The sequence below is a fragment of the Mesoplodon mirus genome (genome assembly GCF_964341445.2).
Source record: "Mesoplodon mirus genome assembly, chromosome: 6".
Lineage (NCBI taxonomy): Eukaryota > Metazoa > Chordata > Mammalia > Artiodactyla > Ziphiidae > Mesoplodon > Mesoplodon mirus.
The window spans coordinates 134,893,258-134,914,150 of NC_138982.1; the positions used below are offsets into that span (position 1 = coordinate 134,893,258).

Here is a 20,893-nt window from a genome sequence, read left to right on the forward strand (position 1 = left end):
TTGAAAAAAAGAGCAGCAGTCCCAATAAAACGTAACTGCATCTTATGAAACAGTAACTTGGGGCTTAAGAATAGGGAAGGCTGTTCATTTGCAAAAGGAAACAGTGTGGATAACTTCATAAGTGAATCACTCTCTAGTATCTGTTTTATTCAACTGATCTAGAACATACTTTATAAATGAATAAACAAATATGTTTTTCTTTAAACTTAATGTGGCAATAAATTTGTACAAGATTGAAGAGTAAACTTGTCACAGATTCTAAACTGTATTCTAAGTGTATTAAAGTACTTGAGAGACAAATTTATTACAGATGTCATAAAATTACTATTAGCTCTAGATTACCAATAATGTCTGGATTATTTATGGTTCATATAACAAAACAGAAGTGCTTGATTGGGCCTGGGCCCCAATTCTCCCATGGTAGATACAAGAGTCCAGGACACAGACATTACAGGTAAGACGTTTATGCTTGCACAGCTTAGAATAGTAGGCCCTTGCCAAATAAATGCTATACATTTAAATATCTTTATTTTCATATATTAAAATTTTTTCTTTCAAAATAAGTTAGAGGGTAATTTGATAGGAACAGGATCCTTTTGCCCAATCAGACTTGAAATTATAATGAGAGCCACACCATCATTCATTACATTAGAATTAATTTATATATATCTAAGCAGGATTTGTGATGACTTGACATTAATGACGATGGTATTTTTACAGAGAAGGGTGTTGGAAAGGCCCTTAAACAATCCTGCTACGTTAACTTGCATCTTTGTAAATCATCAATTCTTCCTTACGAAAAAGAATTGCACTACTAAAATTATTTTTTTTAATTTCCCAAAAGAAATCTCAGGAAAAAAATTGAATTTTGTATTTATGTAATTATGCCATTGTTAAAACCAAGCACCTTTTTGGTTTTGCCAAATACACTTCTATATACCTAAAGCTTACCTTCTTGAAGTTAAACTTCTTAGTCTTGTTAATTTTTGTAAAAAACAAAGCAAAAAAAAATGGGAAAGCATTAGCGAGAACTAAAATGGTTCCTAAAAATTCAAAATACTAAGAAAAAAAGCAGGTTTTATGGTATGATAATAGAATTTATTAATGTGGACAGGTGGTTTTTAAAATGAGTGAAAATTTAGATGTATGAAGCAAAAGATTCATACATCTAATGTGCTAAAAGACAGATGAAAAGCACATATAAGATTGAGAAATAATCCAATACCTGTTACCCTGATGGTTGCTCCTGCTTTGAGAAAGGGAACACAGACATCAAAGGAAAGAGTTAGGAGGACAATCGGAGACCAACCAACAACCCTAACAATTCAGCCTTCAAAATACTTTTATTTCTATATTATACACAAAATCCAAGGGCAGGGATATTTGCAGGTCATAGCATAAGATCAAGAGACAATTCCAGTTTCTTCTGTCATTTTGAATGAAAAATGTATTGTTGAATTAGTGTTCAAACTTTAATTTTGTCTGAGGTTGATTACTAACTAGTTCAAAGTGGTTATTCCAAAAATAATATTCCAAATAGAGTTTGGAAGCTCTAAAATATTTGAAGCGGCCTGTTATGGATGAAATGTTTATGTCGCCCCCCCACCCCAAATTCATATGTTGAAAGCCCTAACCCGCAAAGTGATGGTCTTTGGAGGTGGGGCCTTTGGGAGGTAACTGTGGTTAGATGAGGTCATGGGAGTGGGGCCCTCACGATGGAATTAGCACCCTTAGGCAGAGACGCACCAGAGGGCTTGCTCTTTTTCTCCTCGTGCAAGCACCAAGGAAAGGCCATGTGAGCACACAGCAAGAAGGCAGCTGTCTGCAAGCCAGGAAAACAGCCCAGAACCCAACCATGGTGGCATCTTGATCTGGGACTTCCAGCCTCCAGAACTGTGAGAAAACCAATTTCTACTGTTTGAGCCACCCAGTTTATGGTATTTTGTCATGGCAGCCCAAGAAGAGTAGGACACAGCCTTAAGATAGTCTGTGGGTTTACCATCATTAGAGAAAATGTACAAAATGGCATCACTTTGCAAAAAAGTGAAAAATGGTATTTAACAAATGGTCAGGATCCAGGCTTGTTCTATATTACTCAGCTTTTCTGAAGGGTGATACTACCATTAATTCACTTCATAATTTATGAGCTGGAAGGTACAATAAGGTAAGAAACTGGATCCTCTTTTTGTTGTTTAAAAATGAAATCATAATCTTTTCATAATATAGCAGTACTTTTAAAAATTACAGTATTCTCAAGGAACAGTTTGAGCAAATCTTCCCCAATATTTAAAGCTCACCTTATTTTAAAATACCAAAACTCACTTTGACAATTTAGAGAGACACCATTCTAAAATATATTAAGTATTACTAGAGTTTCCTGCCTACAAAACATGAGACTCCTGAATTTAATGCTTCCCTGATGATCTTGATGTATCAGCTTTGGCACAGGATAGGAAATAGGAATGGGTTTATACTAAGATACACAGGGAGGGTATTCAATTGATCCAGAATGCTGAGATTTTCTACTTGGTCTCTTCCCTCACTGTCAGCAATCACGTTAATAGTATAGCCATGATGCTATTATTTTACTTCTCATTGGATTCCTGACTTCTGGTTTTTAGCTGATAATCAGATGACTAAGATGTTGGAAGTCAAATAGGTGAGGCATTTTCACATTTTGTAAAGGATATATAACATGTTGTATAATCATATGAATTAGAAGAATCTTTTCTATATAGAATTATAGAATCAAAGGACACTTAAATAGTAATAAAAAGTAAAGCTGGGTCATGTGTGTCTTTATGTTTTAAATACCTTGTAGATTTTTGGCAGAATTGATAAAGACTTGTAAAAATTACTAAGTGTTCAATTCTAAGACTATTTCATATCATTACCAAAATATCAAATGTCATATTTTACTATCTCATCCTTTTCAACTTATAGCCACTACAGGAGATTTAAAAATTTTTAAATGTCTATTATTTTTTGAATAGGTATTATTCTTATGGTTCAAAGTTCAAAAGGCACAAAAGGTAAAATACTTCCCTTTCCTTCCGGCCCCTCAGCGTTGTCAGCTCCAAGGAGGAAACTAACCACTTTGTGATCCTTCACAAAGACAGTCACAAAGACATGAACAAGACCCCACTCCCCCAAAAGAAAAGTGTGTCTGTGTATATAATGTGCAGAGGAATTTGGTATCAGTGATTGAGGTAAAAAGAAGGTTTAAAACAAACATCTTTCATAGTTTTGATGAACAGAATACAAGAGTCAAGAACACAATCTACTGAGCCACACACAAAGCATGGGCTTGCTGTCTGTCACCAAATTACCACACCCATTCCAATGAAAATCAGAAAGCAAAACAAGTTGAAAAATGACCTAAGAAAATGATATATGGCGGTCACTGGAATATTCATCCTGTAGTATTTCTGTGTCATAAGATGACTTTCTACTGAGAATCGCAATCTTACTTGAAGTGTGTTCTTCCTGAAATTGTTCAGAGTACCATACCCACTTTCAATACTGAAAACATTTACAGAGTTTTAGGAATCAGGGTTCACTTTTACTATGAAATTCATGATCACTTTCTGTCCTAAAACAGTAATACAAAGCTCTAAGATACGGCTACTTTGAAAGTTTCTTGCCCTCCAATTACATTAAAAAAAAAAATACAATAGTACACCTCACAAGAAAATGAGAAGAAAAATTCATGATGCACCAAAAGCTGATTGGCAGAGAGAAAATAATGGATATTTATCGTTGGAAGGATTTCTACAATTATTATACATCTTCAGCATCCTCAACAGTGCAATGGCACTGTTTTCTGTGTGACACTCATGAGATAACATTATTTTGATGGTTTTCACTTTGGTGAATAAGCCTGCTGCTGCAGGCCCAGAACTTCTACACTGATCCAATAGTGTCTGAGACTGTTAGAGATCCCTGAGGAAGCCCAGTGCCGGCTCCACCCCGGAAAAGAGCTAGCTGTGTGGCATGAGGAGGAATAAGGGGGTTACTGGACATTAACTCTACTGCCAGTGGTCAGGAGTGATCTGACTGCCTCTCTCCAGGAAGTAAAAGCCAAAACTAATGTATTAACTGTGAGCAATAAGAAAATAAATCATTATTGTCCATCCTAATTCATTAACTACCCAAAGTAAATTATGCATAAAAAAACCAGAAAGTCACCAACACTTTAAACATGAACAAAATAAAACAGCCTGGGAGCTGCTTGGAATTCCTTAACGATCCCTAATCTAGGGTCACTCTCTGAGAACCCTTGATCCAGGCCGCAGGTTAGACAAACAGACAAAAACCCCAAACCTCAAACAGCCAAACCACGCATCTGTTGTGTGACTGGTTTGAGATGTCCAATGACATTCGCCCGTTGAAGTCATATCTGAACATGCGATTAAATGTTTGTCTACCAAAAGACAAACATTTGTTAAAAGTGAATCTCATATTTGTTTATTTCTTAAGCTAATAATTAAAATAAGTATGTTCAAAGACTATACCAAAGGCATCAAATATACCTCAGTAAAAAAAGAAAAACAGAAAAACAAAACAAAACAAAAAATAAGCCAAAACCCTCACAGAAGCGTCCAGATGATTTTCTGCCGGCTGGCAGGACTTACCTGAGGCTGCACTGAAGGCTCAGAAGGCAAGCTGTGGGACGACCTGCTCCGAGGGGGCGGCTGCGGGGCAGACTGAGGCATAGGTGTGGCCACCGGGACCAGAGGCTCCCGCATCTGCTGAACCGGCGGGGCCAGAGAAGGCTGCACAGGAGGGGCGGCCTGAGGCTTCAGCGGTTCAGGAAGAAGAGCTGGCCCTAAAAAAAGTCACTTCCAGATGTTAGGTGTTTTCTAGAAAACCACTTTTTATCCTTCCTTTAGTGAAATGTAAGGGATTCTAGTCCCTGTCCCGCCCACCCCTGGCCCCAAGCAGCCTCATTTCTTGTGGCATAAGGAAAGACACAAGGCTATCCCAATTTGATTAAGTTGTAAAAAGCGGGAGACCGCAGAAAGGAAAAGAAAAAGAAAAAGGGAGAGAATACAGAACGGCACTGCTGTTTCTAATACAGGGCCTACCTTTCAGTACTTCTGATGGTTTGCTTTGGCTTTCAGGAGTCAGTCTTCCAGCAGACAACCGAGCATGGCTCTGGGGGGCGCTGATCACTCCAGCACGGGGTGGAATAATCTAAAAATGGAAAACGTAACCATTGAGATATTTAACTTATTTTCAACAGATAAGATTTGGTGAAAATATTTGCTTTTGCATCTCATCTCATTTCCTCAGCCTCCTGTCATTTTAATGGCTCTCTATTTATAGCCACATCGTCATAAGTTTTAAAAATCTTCCTTTTAATTTTCCACTATTTACTGTGTGCCAGGCGCTGTGTTAATTAAGCACTGTGTAGGCATTTCCATTTCATTGTCCAAATGGCCCTCAGAGGTAGGTATTCTTTTATCATCTCTATTATAAATGAAGATGAAGAAATGTATACCACTTTCCCAAAGCCACAGAGCTAGAAAGTAGAGCCAGGAGCCAGACTCAGGTCCGACCCGCTGCAGGGCCGTGCTCTTCATCCTGTGTGATGCTGCCTTAATGGGCGACGGGGACGGTATTACAGGTCATGAGGACGTGGAGAGGGACATACACTGTGTAACTAAGTGGCTTAGGAAAAACCAGGCCGAGGTCTTTTTTTTAAAACACAGATGTAAAACCTCTTGAGTGGCTTACTCGATATGCTAAAATAAATACACTGGAAGACACACTGGTGAAAAATGTCTCTTCTATTTTCACACGTTTGCCGAAGACTTTAAGCCCCCAATACTCCTTATTTTAAGCAAAAGTTATGAATGTTATCTCACAAAATTCTGACTTTCCTTCCTTATTCTTACAGTATTAAATAAAGGAAGTACTTTGTGGGAAGTGGTAGAATCGATGGATAGCAATTTCCCCTTCTTTGGAAAAAAGGAGAGTGGGTAATGGCTACCTTTAGGTATACTCCACAGACATTTTACTTTGGAGTGTGATGTTATATATAGAAAAAGGCCTTTAAGTTGCATGTTAAATAGAAAGCGACAAGAGAAAGAAGGAAGTCTTTCTATCTTATAAATCTTATGAGGATTTCTTAGAAATTAGAAGTAGTTTCATTAGCAGAAGTTTCTTAATTTCCAGTTACAGTCACAGTTCCCACTTCTTACTCTTCAGCTGGAGGCCTCCCAACAGTCCCAGGCTCCACTAGACTGATGCTGGTTTCTGTTTTCTTTCGTTCTTTTTTTTTCCTTTAAGTTACTTGTTCTATCCCAGAGAAAATGCTCACTTAGGTGAATAAGAGGATAATTCTGTGTATAAGAGAACACTGAGAAACATGCAGAAAACCACAGATTCACAACACAGGGAAAAGCACTGCAATGCCGTCTGCTCTCCTGCTTTTAATACCTTTAGAACCAGTTTTAGTTGACCGACTATCATAAATGGGTTTTCTGAAATCTAATTTTAAAATCCTTCTGATTGAAGAGTTACTCAGATAATATAAAAAGTTGCCCCAAAACATCACTTCCTCATATAGAGATCCTAAGATATTTATGCAGCGACTGTAACTACTTAATTGTATCACTTTTATTCAAATAAGGAAGTACGTTGAGTTACTTTTGAAGAGGATGTTAAAATACTCTTAGTGTTGGAAGGTACCTTGGAGAGCGTCAAGTGCAATTCCCCATTTTAGAGTTGAGGAAACTGGGGCCTTAATGGGCCCCATGATTTCTTCAAGATAACACATTTCATCAGCAGCAAACTGGGACCTAGAACCTAGACCTCCTGGCTCCCAGGCGAGGTGCTGCCTACCGGTCTGGCTGTACTGTATCCAGCAGGTCCTGGGCCTGTGAGTCCTGTTTGAGGTGAAGGCTGATTGCGTCCTGGAACAAAGACATCGCACCATGTATTTCAGTTTTTTTAAAAAAGAAAGAAACAAGAAACCATGTACTTATATCCCAAGTGTCTATTCACGGTCCAGTTTTAAGGTTAAGCTGAATTCAAGTGTTTTTACCTATATTATCTTTCCGTGTCGTTCCAGGGCTTTTGGGTGCTTTGAAGCAGGAAGGAAAAAAAAATTAGTCATAAGTAAACAATCAAGCCATATTGCATAACATTGGCTGGCTGTTCTGTTTCATTACCAGCAGAAATGGGGGCATGAGATGGAAACAAAAGTACTTTGCTTTAGATAATGATGAAGGGTATTATCAGCTCTGGAGGAAATATCCCCCAAAAGAGAAAAATTAGGATACTGAGAGTGACATTCATGGGAGCCAGCTTAGCACTTGGTCTGAGACCCCATTCAGAAGGTCACTTTTAAGGTGACTTTCCCAACAGAGCTCTCTCCTGTGAACCTTGAAAACACATGGTCAGCTTAGGGGGATGGTCACAAGATGCAGCCCCGCTGTTTCCCAGAGCTTGGTGGACAAGCAGCTCCGGAGCAAACAGACGGCACTACATTTTCCGAGTCACACAAGAGGCACCTAATGGCACTGTTTCAGGGCTTCACGCTGTAGAGGTCATTATGGATAAAGGAATCTCACGATGGGATCTTTGGGATTTCTATAGCAAAATCCTGCGATGAAGGTAGAAGACAGGCACATCGCATTACCAAATATCTGCCTTATGCAAGACAATGTTAAACTACGGTTCAAACTCATTAGAAAGGTAGTAAAAGGATGAAATGAAATAAACTACTTTTGGGGCCAAAGGGGGTTAGGGGACACTATTGAGGCCTGCATCTCATATTTATTCTTTTTGAAGGGAAATTCAAGTGTGATTGTTGTATGAAATCCATCAGCTTTTTAAGAACTATAATCTTAATGAATGGCTTCTAGTTTTTATAGCCTTTTAAGCAAATTTCGTTCAGCGTCATTATACATTAAAACATTTCTGTTATCTGAAATCATCCAAAAAACACTATATTCTTGGACCTGAATTAATAAGGTTTAATTACAATTATTAATTTTTAAAACTCCAGAGTTAGTATAGTACATTTCTAAACATTTGACTTATTCTGAAAGGAATTTTGAAGGCATTCTTCTTAAAATAACATTGTACAATCACTTCACATCCAAAGGATATATGAAATATATACAACACAGAGTGCAAAACAACAGGAGAACTGTGCAGAAATTAAATGGACACCCATTAGAAACTATATACAACACAGAATGGAAAGAGAAAAAAGATACAAAGTTCCAAGGTATACATAAGGATGGGAGGGGGAGTTTAGAGTTGGACCAAGAAAAGACTCCGTATGCCTTTAAACACTGGAGGGGCTGACATTTAGAAATAAGACGAGGGATCCATTTCTATGATGCAGAAGTCTTGTTACCTTCCATCTCTCGCCTAGCTACCCCAGGACTGGGAGGAGCTCCAATACCTTTTTAGAGAAAGAACAGAAGCTGTATATCGTTCAGGGCCCGTAGCACAGAATGAAAGGCAGGCACACAAAACAATTTCTGAGTTAAGCTTACTTTTGCAAAAAAGTTCTTTCACTGTTTTAAATTTCTTCAAAGATATCAATACAAACCAAAGTGACTTTAGATGCCTGGCCCAAACCTGAGTCTGGCCCTTTCCACAGTTAGAATGAAAGAGAAGGACAGTTTGCTTTGTATATCTGACATTACTAGCAGTAGGGAACTGAAAAATATGTGTAATGAAAGCCTTTGCTTTATGATCATCTCAGTCTTTATATTCAGAGTTAAATCACTAATAAAAGCTCCAATATTTGCCAGTCAAAAAGGAACAAAAATCTTAAAGTTCCGATTTCATATGAAATCTCTGAGACTATATTAGTCTCTTAGAAGTTAGTTTTTGATGCATTATTTAAAAAAAAAAAACCCTAAAAGTACTGTAATTACTTTCTCTCAGCTTATTGCCTTCAAGCAGTTACTGGTTTATAGGGTTAAAAAAAATACACTGCGAACATTGTCTACAAAAGAATTGTGAAGAGAAGCGATTTTTAAAAATTAAATCAGATTTCTAAGTAAGCCACTGAGCTGCTAACATGTACAACTTTTCACAAATTTATTTAGCAACTTATTTTCTATAGATTGTTTTCCTAATTGAAGGAGAAAATAAATAAAAGTCTATTATAACTATAAATAAAAGCACAAGTTTAAAACGGGAAAAATTAATGTTTTCTGTAAGTCAATGGAAAAGTTATACTCCAGCAGTATTTTGCAGAAGCCGCAGTGCTGAAATAACTTTGCTACCCTTATTATACAAAGTCATTAAAATCTACACACAGCAAAGTCAATCTGTAACAACACACGAGTCGGTCCGCAATGTCCTTAGGCAGCTAGACTAGAAAGACCAACTGCGTGTGTATAGTGAGCCTCCATGATATTAAAACTGGATTTGTAAAAGCTCTTCTGTGGGACTGAAATATCTTACCTCAGCCTTTCCTGAGAATTAGATTAAATAAGCTTGTCAAATGTATACCTCCAACTACGCTCAGTGAGAATTTTCATGTAAACCAAGTAAACTACACTTTTAACAAAAAGTGACCCATGTGTTAGTAAGAATTTCCTTATTGAAATATATAAAAGAAAATTGTTCTTACATTTTAAAAATGAGGCATGAATGTTATGACAAGTTATGATAAAGCCATGCAAAATGAAAGCTATATTTCAGATAATTATTTTAACTTTAAATTGCATTTCTAGGACACTTTGCTAATCCACAGGCTACTGGCAAGGGAATGTACTAGAGCTCTAATACAATCTAATATAATCAAATACTTGGGAAACATTCTATATTCATTGTGCCTGAATCACTTTTGAAAGTAGTATGATTTGGGGGAATTAAACCTTTGTAACCAAATTGACAGTATTTGTTAAGAAAAAGTATATCCGGCCTTGATGAGTAATTCACCTCTATCTGGGAAATGGAAGTTCTTGTTAATTCTATTCACTAATGAAACCAAGCTCTAGTCTTTTACTTAACAGGAATATAATGGAAGTTTGGAGCTATTTTTAACTTGGCATATAAATGTCATTCATTTTGACTTTTATCAAACAAACCTAAAATGTCTTTCAGTTATAGGAATCAAACTCCAAAAAACTTAATGAACCAAGATCCATACATTACAACAAATATAAATGGTTACCTCCAAATTCTTTTCTAGCAGGTACAGGACTCCTAGCCCCTTATGGTTCATAAGAGAATGTGCAGCAGAAAGGAAATGACATTAAATAAAGAACTGAAATGTCAAAGATTTACTATAGCATTCATGATGTCAAATATCATGTAGAAACCACATATTCATGTCTCAGTGCTATAAAAAAGCTATTATGTAATGCAAATGCTTCTAAGTAGAAACAACATTATACTTATTTTAAAAGAACATTTAAACAAATATATAAAACTTTATAGTAAATAAGTGTGTGTATATTCTTCAGTTCTAATCATGCATTTTATAGAAATCAGTACAACCCCATTAGCAAAAACAAAACAAACCCTTCTTTCACACTTGTAAAAGGTCAGCTCTGAAAACATGTTACAGGAATCTAGTTGAGAAACAATATTTTTCCCTGTTCTGTCACACCCACCACGTTTTTTCGAGAAAAACTGAGGAAGTAGCACCAGTGAGAGAAAAACAGTAAAATCTAGAAGCTAGAAGTTCGAAACATGCAAAACGTTTTTAAACAGAGTGGAGGGAGATTTTAAATCGAGCAAAAATGGCAATAAAATGGTTTGTTACCTGCAGGCGGAGGCGGTCTTTGTGGGGGCGCTGGACGCGCAGGAGGAGCAGCTGGGCGGGGAGGGGGGGGCCGCTTGGGCTCCAGGGGCTGAGTGTCAACAGGAGAACCTACCAAAAAAGTACCTGAGGTAAGAGGATCACGTTCCAAGTGGATGTGAGCACAAAGGTACCTTCTATACGTGTACGATAAATTATTTTGCTAATTTTCTAAATTTGTACTACAGTGTAATGATACACATTTTTGGTATCAATACATAAGCAGTTCTGCTACTACATTAACCTTTGGTACCATGAGAGCAACCAGGCTAGCTCTCTGTGGACTTCTTACCCAGGCCCCAGGTGCTGAAGGGGATTTATCGAGCGGCCCTATTAAGACAGCACAAAGGGGGCTTCCCTGGTGGTGCAGTGGTTAAGAATCTGCCTGCCAATGCAGGGGACATAGGTTCGAGCCCTGGTCCAGGAAGATCCCATGCGCCGCAGAGCAACTAAGCCCGTGTGCCACAACTACTGAGCCTGCGCTCCAGAGCCCACGAGCCGCAACTACCGAGCCTGCGTGCCACAACTACTGAAGCTCGCGTGTCTAGAGCCTGTGCTGCACAACAAAAGCCACCACAATGAGAAGCCTGCACACCGCAAAGAAGAATAGCCCCTGCTCGCTGCAACTAGAGAAAGCCCGTGCACGACAACAAAGATCCAACGCACCCGAAAAGAAAAAAAAGAGACAGTGGTTATATTATTTAAAAAAAAAAGATGGCATGAAGCACTGTGTGAGTTAAGTCATTTGCAGTCTACTGGCCAATAGAGAGAAGAAAAAGAAAAGGGTGTCTCTTCTCTCTATACCCTGACTTATCTTGAATTTACTGAATGAAGCCAGTCCTCTAAGAGTAGCATGGGCGAGCTAGAGAAGTTTATGAAATGGAAGGTATTTTCTGAAGACATTGGTTAGCATGGAACAGTGACTAAACCATGTAACGTAACAACCTCCAGAGATGAATCTTCCAACTTTGGAGAAGTCATGACTATCAAGTTGAATTCAAAAAATTTGTCTCTTTCGGTTTCATATTATAATTTAGGTAATGTACAGATAGATAGTTAAGCCCGAATAGTTATGGGTTCTGACTATAACGATAGAAAATCATCAATGATAAGACATGGACAAGCCTGGCCACATAGAAAAAGAACTAAGAAAAATTCTCATCTAGTGACAGTGATGAGTATCCTTTCCATTTAGGGCTTACCATCTGCGAAGTTTCCTCTTTTGTATGCACAGAAAACATGCTACACTTTAGCCTATGGATATGAAAGTTAAAACAAAAATGGGTCTCCCAAGGAGAGGCAAAGGCATCAGAGGTTTTTTTTTTTTTTTTTTTTTTTTGCGGTATGCGGGCCTCTCACTGTTGTGGCCTCCCCCGTTGCGGAGCACAGGCTCCGGATGCGCAGGCCCAGCGGCCATGGCTCACGGGCCCAGCCGCTCCGCGGCATATGGGATCCTCCCAGACCGGGGCACGAACCCGTATCCCCTGCATCGGCAGGCGGACTCTCAACCACTGCGCCACCAGGGAGGCCCGGCATCAGAGGTTTAACCGTCTAAAATCAAATGCATTAGCCAGGGAAAGTCATGCAAAACTTTAAGTTAAATACATACTTTGTGAAGCTGGATGCCCAGGTGTTCTTGATGGAGCTCGACTTGGTCTCACGGGAAGGGAAGGCACAGGCCCCTCTGATATGGTAGGTGACTGGCAGGGACTGGTCCGGGGTGAAGAACTCGGGGAAGTGCCAAGGCCAGAACTGGAAGATGGCTGGAGATGCTGAGGAAGGAGTTCCTCTACCTCAGCGCTGTAGTCATCAACATCACCTGAGAAAGTGCAAGGTCAGCCAAGTTACCACCATGTTAACCTTCTCAGAGATTTTTTTTCCACCAATCTAGGCTTTAAGGGGTTATATACATAAAATAAACACGTTTAACATTATGACACTGCAGACATATATAGGTTAAGCACGTGGGCATATATAAAAATTTTATACGTATAAAAGTAGAATTAGCGCAACCGCTCTTACAGGAAATGTAACTGAAGATAGTCTTCTGTTTCAGAGCCACAGGAGGCCAGTGGTGACGAACACCTGCAGCTGGGTTGACTCCAGAGCTTTCACTATTCCATTGGGCAGCTGTCTCAGTGCTGGCTGACTTGGAAGCTTAATGCTCTCCCTCCAAACCTTCCTTCTCGCCAGTGGAACTGCCCACTCCCCCGTGCCCTCAACTCAGGTCCTGCCCTTGCAGTAGACAGGCTCTCACACAGCCACACACCTTCCCCAGAAGTCTCCTCCCTACTCTGTCCCCTGTACTCCCCCAACCTGACATATACACAACAGGGGGGAGTTGGTTCTCCCCTGAGGTCTCCTCACCTCCTCTTTCCTTAGGGTTGGAAAGTGGGGTCAGGGTGCCCCTTGCAACCCAATTCCAATTGCAGAACTCAATCTTCCAACCCTGAACAAAAAAGCCTATTTCTTTGAGGCTGTGCCATCACGAATTTATGTAGCACCCTCAACCCCACCTGCTGCCATAATCTCCAATGTCCATCCTTCTGGTCTCTTGAACCCATTCATTGAGGACTAAGGAGAGAGCAAGCAGGTAAGTTGGCTCCTACCATCTTTCTGGGCGACATCGAAGTCCATGTGGTCAGCCCATCAACAACCTGATGTCTCTTCCCTGATGACACTCTCCTCCACTCCTGACACATATGCCCCTTGGAACTGCAGTGCCTCTGAAACAGTGAACTCGGAACACTGCACTCTGACCACCACTTCCCAGACTTTCGCTCTGGCCCTCAGTTACTCTTTGCTCTTTTGACTTCACCAGGATCCAGCCCTTTGATTTTGCGTCTCTGCATCTGTCTTCACGTCCTCTGGTTCCTCACCTCGGCCGTTTCCCTCCTGCACTATTCTCCCATCGCGCCTGCATCAGTTCCACTGTCTAACCTCTCCATAACTGCGCACCTGGGCTGCTGGGTGCTGCAGCCAGAGACAACCACGTGGCCCCGATGACTGAAGCCACGTTAACTCTGTGGTTTTCAGTCTCATCTGGGCTCCCAGGGCTGCCTGGTAATTCCACCATTTCCTGGCTGGCTCTCCCTCTGACCCCTTCTCAGGAGCTTCATCTTGAACCTTCTCAATTCTCCTGAAACCATGAGTTGCCCCACTCCTTAAACTTCACAGAGAAAAGGGAAGTCTTAAGATGGGACCCCCTCTCTTCAACAACCTGGCCCCCAACTGGAGCCTAACCACGTGGTCGGCACTCAGGTATGTGTGGATGGAAACAGTGGGGCTCTGCCCAGCCCCGTTTTCCCAGGGACGGTGTTCTGCCGCTCATTCCGCCCTGCCCCTCCCCAGGGGCGTCAGCCCTTTCCATCAGCACTAAGCGTTCTCAAGCGTCTGCATTTCAAAATAACACTCCCTGGAGCAGCTGCCTTCCTCTCTCTTTCCCCCGCCTTAGCCAAACTTCTGTAAAGAGTTGCCTACAGACACTCTCTGCACGTCTTCGCCTTGCATCCACACCCCGATTTACCACCATCTGCCTTCTTCAATCCACTGAAATCACTCTCCTGAATGTCACCAACAGCCTCCTCCCCTGGGACTAAACCCAAAGGGCAGGCTGCGGTGCTCACTTCTCCTTCTTGTCACAGACCACTCTCCCTTGTTATCTTTTCTTTCCTTGATTTTTAAGCTGTTATATTCTCCTGGCTCTTTGACATTTCTGGTTCTTTCTTCTCATTTTCCTTTTATGGGCAGCCTCCTTCTGCCTGTCCTTGAAGTCTGCCTTTCTGTTTGATCCCAGGACCAGTCCTCTCCCATCTCTATCTCATCCTCCTGGCCAAGCTAATAAAAATGCATGGCCTTAAACTGTCATCAGAGCTGCCTGGTGGGCCCCGAGCTCTCTGCTGAGAGCCAGGCCCACACCCCCACAGCCTACATCTGGGCCTGATGGACCCTACAGACACCTCAGACTCATATTCAAAACCAAATCCACCTCCCATCCACACCCACTCCTCCTGCACAAGCATACTTGCATCGTCTACTTAGATCCTTTTTGTTCCCTGAGGTCTCTGCACATTCCTTCTTCCTGGTTCACACCTTTCTATCCTCTTTAATCTAATTCTCACTCAGTCCCCAGACTCTCAATTTCAGTTTCTCTGGGAGAACTCTCCCGACTTCCCAACTCTAGGTCAGGCAGCTGCCCCATGAACTACTGCAGCATCGTTCACTAGTGCATTGACGTCACGTGATTACAACTGCCTGCTCACTTGTCTGAAACACCAACTGAGCTGTGAGCTTGGGGAGAGCAAGGATGACATCTGTTGAATTTCCAGCACCTAGCATGTACCTGGCACGTGAAAGGTACTACATAAACATGTGGACCAAGTAAACAAATGAACAGTGAAATGTGAAAATGAGATGATCTTCTGAGGTGTTCAACTCTTAAATGCATTATCTAGACATACAGGGTATCACAATATGATGCCTTGTCACTTTATAAACTAAGGTATGCATTTTAATGGAAAATATGCTAAAATAATATAGCAGATATATAGCATTAAAAAGCAAATGCATTTCTTAATCACATTCAAGGAAATTACTATATCGAGATAATCTGTCCCGAGCTCCAAACTTGAAATGATTATATTTATATGGCTGGGTTCAGTTTCAAATGCATGTGTTCCTAGCCACTTTGAGAATCTTTTAAAATTACTTTGAAAAATATCCTCTTTTGAACAGACTTGTCGTTGCCAAGGAGGAGGGAGGTGGGGGAGGGATGGATTGGGAATTTGGGACTAGCAGATGCAAACTATTATATGTAGAAAGGGTAAACAACAAGGTCCTACTGTAAAGCACAGGGAACTATATTCAATATCGTGACAAACCATAATGGAAAAGAATATGAAAAAGAATGTATGTATGTATATGTGTGTGTGTGTGTGTGTGTGTGTGTGTGTAACTGAATCACTGCTGTACAGTAGAAATTAATACAACACTGTAAGTCAACCATACTTCTTTTTTAAAAAGAAAGCAATGTATCTTCTTTTGTAGTAATTATTTTGAACTCATTTCGGCACACTGAGTTTCTACTTTTCTACCTTAACTACAATTAGGGGGACCAAACCACACACTAAAAATACCACTTTGTGCTCTTATGACACAAGGACATAAACTAACATTTGTAAAGGTCTTGACCTTTGCATGGCAGAATGGCAAATACATTTAAGTCTGGGTCCAAGCAAAAGACACACAATATGATGCAAAACAAAATCTCATTAATATCGCTCTCAGTGTTACAAGAAGGAAGAGAAGGATACACTTGGAGACTGAGACTTTACTGATGGGAAGGAAACATGCTGAAGGACAGCAGTGAATGTGTTCAACAGGCAGACCTTCCATGTCGAAGTCGGCCGCAACCTCCGCGTCTTCACCCAGCAGGGTGGAGCTTGTTGAGGACGGCAAGGGGACGCTGATTTTCTCTAAACTCATTTCTTCTTCCAAAGTTTTGATCCAGTCTGGACTCTTTAAAGTAATAGTTATAGTCCGACCCAATAACTAGTTGAGTAAAAGAGATATAAAATAAAAAGTCACTGCATGAAAATTCACTATCTTGGAATGAAGTGCCTGCCTCAGTCATACTACAACAACAGTATAGGCTTAATTCAGCGAGACTCAATTCAACATAACCATTTCACATATACTCTATTTTTAACTAATTTTTGGTTTGGTTTTGGTTTTGGGTTTTGGGGGGGGGGGTTTGGCCATTCCACGCGGGTGGCAGGATCTTAGTTCCCCGACCAGGGATCGAACCCGGACCCCCCCTGCAGTGGAAGCACGTAGTCCTAACCTGGGAATTTCCTTAACTAGTTTCAGATGTCCCCAATCCTCCCTTTAAAAGCCTGTGTTGCTAAATCTCAGGTCTTCTTTCTTAGGATGCACACAGAGTTAAGTTTCCTTTGCTGCAGTAAGTATCTTTCCCTGGCCAGATATAAATTCACTGACAACTCTACTACATAATTTTATACTTCCTATGATTTTGATTCACAGATTAAATAATTGTTCCTACATGAGACAACTAAAGAAAGGACAGTAGAAGATCCTTAAAATACTTTCCCTGTTCATTTGGACCTTCCTAACTTGGTATAATGGTCTTCAAAGGTGCTATACTGTCAAGGTAGTTTCAGCATTTCAAACGTCAGAAGAATATTGAGAGAATTTAAGACCATTTTAAATCTTCAACAAAAGTTAATCATTCTGAAAACAGAAAGATTGGTATCTGTGAAACTGGCACCCTGCCTTTCCTATAAATTTGAGAAGCTTTTAGACAAAAGTATAATCTAAAACAACCAACATATTATAATTAAGTTACACTGTCCTGTGGGTGTATTAAAAAAAATACTTTCCTTACGTGCTATTGACATTAGAATTCTTCGAAGGCATAGGCTGGAGAGGTTGAAAGCTGCTGGCCTGAACAGCACAGCCATGTTTAATAGGAATTTAGTGTTCATCCTGAGCTTTGAAGTCAGAGTCCTAAGAATTAATAATTCTTTACTCACTTATTAGACCAGATCAATTAAATTTCAGAACTTGGCAACAGGCTTCATATGCCATTTGTTACTTTTTAAAGTCAACAGCATTCTTTATATATTCACCAAAGAATACTAACAAGTATTCTTAAGCCTCAGTCACTATAATGGCCATTTAAGAGGCACTTCATCAAGCATATCCACTTGGCAGAGATCAGAGCCAAATGAAAAGAAAGAAATTTAGACGACAGAAAAGAAAATGCTCAAGAAGGTCATCCTTTAGGTTTGCCCTGCTTACGCTATATACTTTTTCCAGATTCTCCCCTGGATCGGAAGTGCTCCTATTGATCTTGCGTCTAGAAGATTTCGGGCTGAAACAGTGGTACTAACAAAGATAGACTAGAGGTTTGGAAATGTCTAACTTTCAAAAGGATAAATCAAACCTTATTATGCACTTTCCCAAAACATTATTTTTTCAGAATTTTGAAAATCTTTTAAGGGAGCTAAGGGTGGGTCCTTTCTAAGAGCATAACATACATGACTAGACTTGAGGGTGAGGAACAGAGCTGAAAAGAAGGGAGGAAAAAACCAAACAAGGAAAATGATCAGGGGAAAGACAAAAGAAATATTCAGAAAGGGAATAAGAGCTGACAAAGAATGCCAAACTGAGAGCCGCTCTTAAATATTTACAGCACCATGGGAGAAGGAAGGGCTTTTTAAGATATCAAAGGTAGAACTAAATTTAAAGATCAGTAATTTCCATATGGTGAAGACACAACGAAGTCATAAGGCAAACTGGGAAGAATATCTGCAGCATATTATGAAAAGGGATTAACATCAAGGGAGCTTCAAAAGATGAATACCCCAGGGGAAACATGAGCTAAGGTCACAAACAGCTCATCAGAGAAGTACAAAATGACCAATAAATTACAAGAGCTAGCAATCAAAATCTTAACACAGAAGTGACATACTACTTCTAGTTTTTCAGACTGTCAAAGTTAAAAGACATCCAATACTGATTAGAATGTTGGATGTCAGGTAATCCGAAGCATAATACAACTAGACACATTCTTTCTGAAGAGCAGTTAGCCAACAAGTATCAACATTTACTATGTTAATATCTTTGTCCTAGCAAATTTACATGTAAGAATTTATCCTAAGGAATAATAGGATAAGCATGCAAAGTTAGAGCGTACACAGGGGTTCCCTGGAATGTTGGTTTTAGTAATTAAAAGCTGGAAACAACCTAGATGTCTATTAATAGGAGTTTGGTTAAATAAATTTATATATTTATCCACATAATAAAATTAATGCAGTCATTAAAAATGACATATTTGTTCATATAGAAAGATGTCCATGATAATGTATATCTCATTTTTGTTAATATATATGTACATGTATATGTAATCCCATTTGTTTTAATATATATATGCGTATGTGAAGGTTAAGAAAAATTATTTTATAATGGTAGGACCACAAGTGGTCTTTATTATTTCTTCATACTTTTCTGTGTTTCTTAATTTACTTTTGCATGAGCGTATTACTAATGCATTTGGGAAAAACAAGCAAAACGCTACAAAATCTATTTCAAAAGCAATATACACATGGAAATCTTTTTCTCCAAGGAAGTGGAGGTTATGTAACAGAAGAGGAAGCTCAGGTAAATCTTTACCGAGTTGCCTGCTGTTGGAGGAATTAGGCCTGGATTTTAGTCCATCCTATCTAGTGACCATATACTTAGATATACAGGATTTGTCTAAAAGCATTCAGAAAAAACTAATAGACATAGCACTTTACAGGAGTAAAACTATTCCAGGACATTGATGTAAGTTTCCCACAATCAATGACATTTCAAATCACAGGTTAGGAATATCTCCACTAATTACAAATTTCTAAAATGCCTCAATGGAATGGATTTGGTATCTATGGGAATTATTTTACCTGCGCTTGAAAAAGGGACCTGGGTACCACAATCCAAGCCAATAAAACAAGTGCCTTGGAATAACGAGCACATTCCTCCTTTGTTTTCTTGTAAGTGAAGCATTTTCTTCCATTTGCTAGAAATCTTTTCTACTATATAGATGAGCCAGAATATCTATTCCAATTAAAAGTTTTAAAGTTTTATATAAGAAAATATAATAAAATAAAATTTGGTAGTAAACATGTTTTCTTCTTAGTCTATTATCAATGATTAACATCTCTAGGGAGAGACCAAAATAATCCTAAATTAGTCTGCAATCTAGTCTAAATAATAAATATTAAAGCACAACACTAGGTCTTTTATCCTCCTGAACTGGAAATACATTTAGATAATTTGCTGCATGTCTCTAAAAATACAATCTTCAGACACTTAATTACAGAATGGTTTAGACTCAACAAATGCTACCTTACCTCTTTACCATTCAGGCTCAGAACACTCAAGGCAGAGCTTCCCTCCAAAAATGTAACCCACATTTTATCTTCTACAAATCTTTAAGGAAGGGAAAAACAAACAACAAAAAAACCCATAATTAATACCTAAGGTATAACTAGCCCAATGACTAGTCCAATGATTATTGATTAACAAGGGCTTATAGAGGCCAGGAAATAAGAGCGAGAGCAGCAGGGCCAGCGGTGACCTGGAGAGGGCACTCTTTCCCTAAAAGCATTCAAATTCCAATCTCTTTCCAATGCTTCGTTACTAAAACAGCCTGCGGAAGACATGGACCGGTGGACCTCCAAGTGTGATGCCTGCTAATCCAATCCTTCATCTCGTGGACAAGGAGAAAAAGGGCCAGACGTGAAGTGGCTTGTTCAAAGTGACCCTATGAGAATAAAATACAGGGCTAGGACCCAATTCTCCTGACCCTGTAGTCCAGTATTATGTATTTTCACTGTCTCAGTGACTTTCCTGAAGCAAATTTCCTTTGACCAAGAAAGAAGACAGGGAGTTGTCACAAAAAAAAAAAAAAAAAAATTGACATCAGTCAATCAATCAATCAGACTGGTCCCAAGGAGCCTTAGATTATGGTCCTTGTTTTTATTCAATGACAGGCATTTAACTCTCTTGAGACTTCAAAGGCCTGTGCTATAATTCTAAGTTTATAGTTTTGAAATAAGAAACCCCCAAAAGGAAAAATAAAAAGGACACCGGAACAAGCTCTGAAGGAGATGGTCACTGATACGTAGTAATGTTATCATGAAAAAAGAAAACAAATTATAACATTATCAGTCTTATTTACAGAAACAATTTTACCAGTTGAACTACTCCCAACTGTATAAATCAAGTTCAGAAATCCTTGCAGACTTTTCAGATGAGAGACAGTAAAACATGTACATGCGTACATACCCACATACACACAGAACATAGGTAAGAGACTCAGTTTCTTTGGCGTAAAGTTACTAAATTGCAGGATGCTGTCATTTGAAAGACACAGGGACATCATTCCTACCTAAAGACTACGAAGGGGATCTTTTTCAAATCGTTGGCAACGGACCAGCTCCGTCCTCCAAAGGTTATAATCACTACCAAAAGGCTGCATTTACGCTGCATCAGTCTCCCCCACGCCAAACCCCATTTGTTCTCTGATAGTGGTACCAAAGCGTTTGT

General features: G+C 39.5%; 1 protein-coding gene across 3 annotated transcripts in view; it reads right to left on the minus strand.

Moving 5' to 3' along the window:
• The window catches only part of SYNJ1 (synaptojanin 1), a gene marked incomplete at its 5' end in the record, with an annotated part of 88,818 nt that overhangs the window by 4,229 nt on the left and 63,696 nt on the right, over nt 1-20,893 (minus strand). Inside the window, 8 exons of one of the 3 annotated variants that reach the window (XM_082624811.1) lie at nt 4,635-4,822; nt 5,088-5,196; nt 6,850-6,920; nt 7,052-7,090; nt 10,748-10,855; nt 12,393-12,602; nt 16,171-16,333; nt 19,696-19,774. In XM_082624811.1, coding sequence (XP_082480937.1) covers nt 4,635-4,822; nt 5,088-5,196; nt 6,850-6,920; nt 7,052-7,090; nt 10,748-10,855; nt 12,393-12,602; nt 16,171-16,333; nt 19,696-19,774 — 967 coding nt within the window. Of the gene's footprint in view, nt 1-4,634; nt 4,829-5,087; nt 5,197-6,849; nt 6,921-7,051; nt 7,091-10,747; nt 10,856-12,392; nt 12,603-16,170; nt 16,334-19,695; nt 19,775-20,893 lie in introns of all 3 variants that reach the window. The other 2 variants (XM_082624810.1, XM_082624812.1) reach the window with 2 other exon arrangements.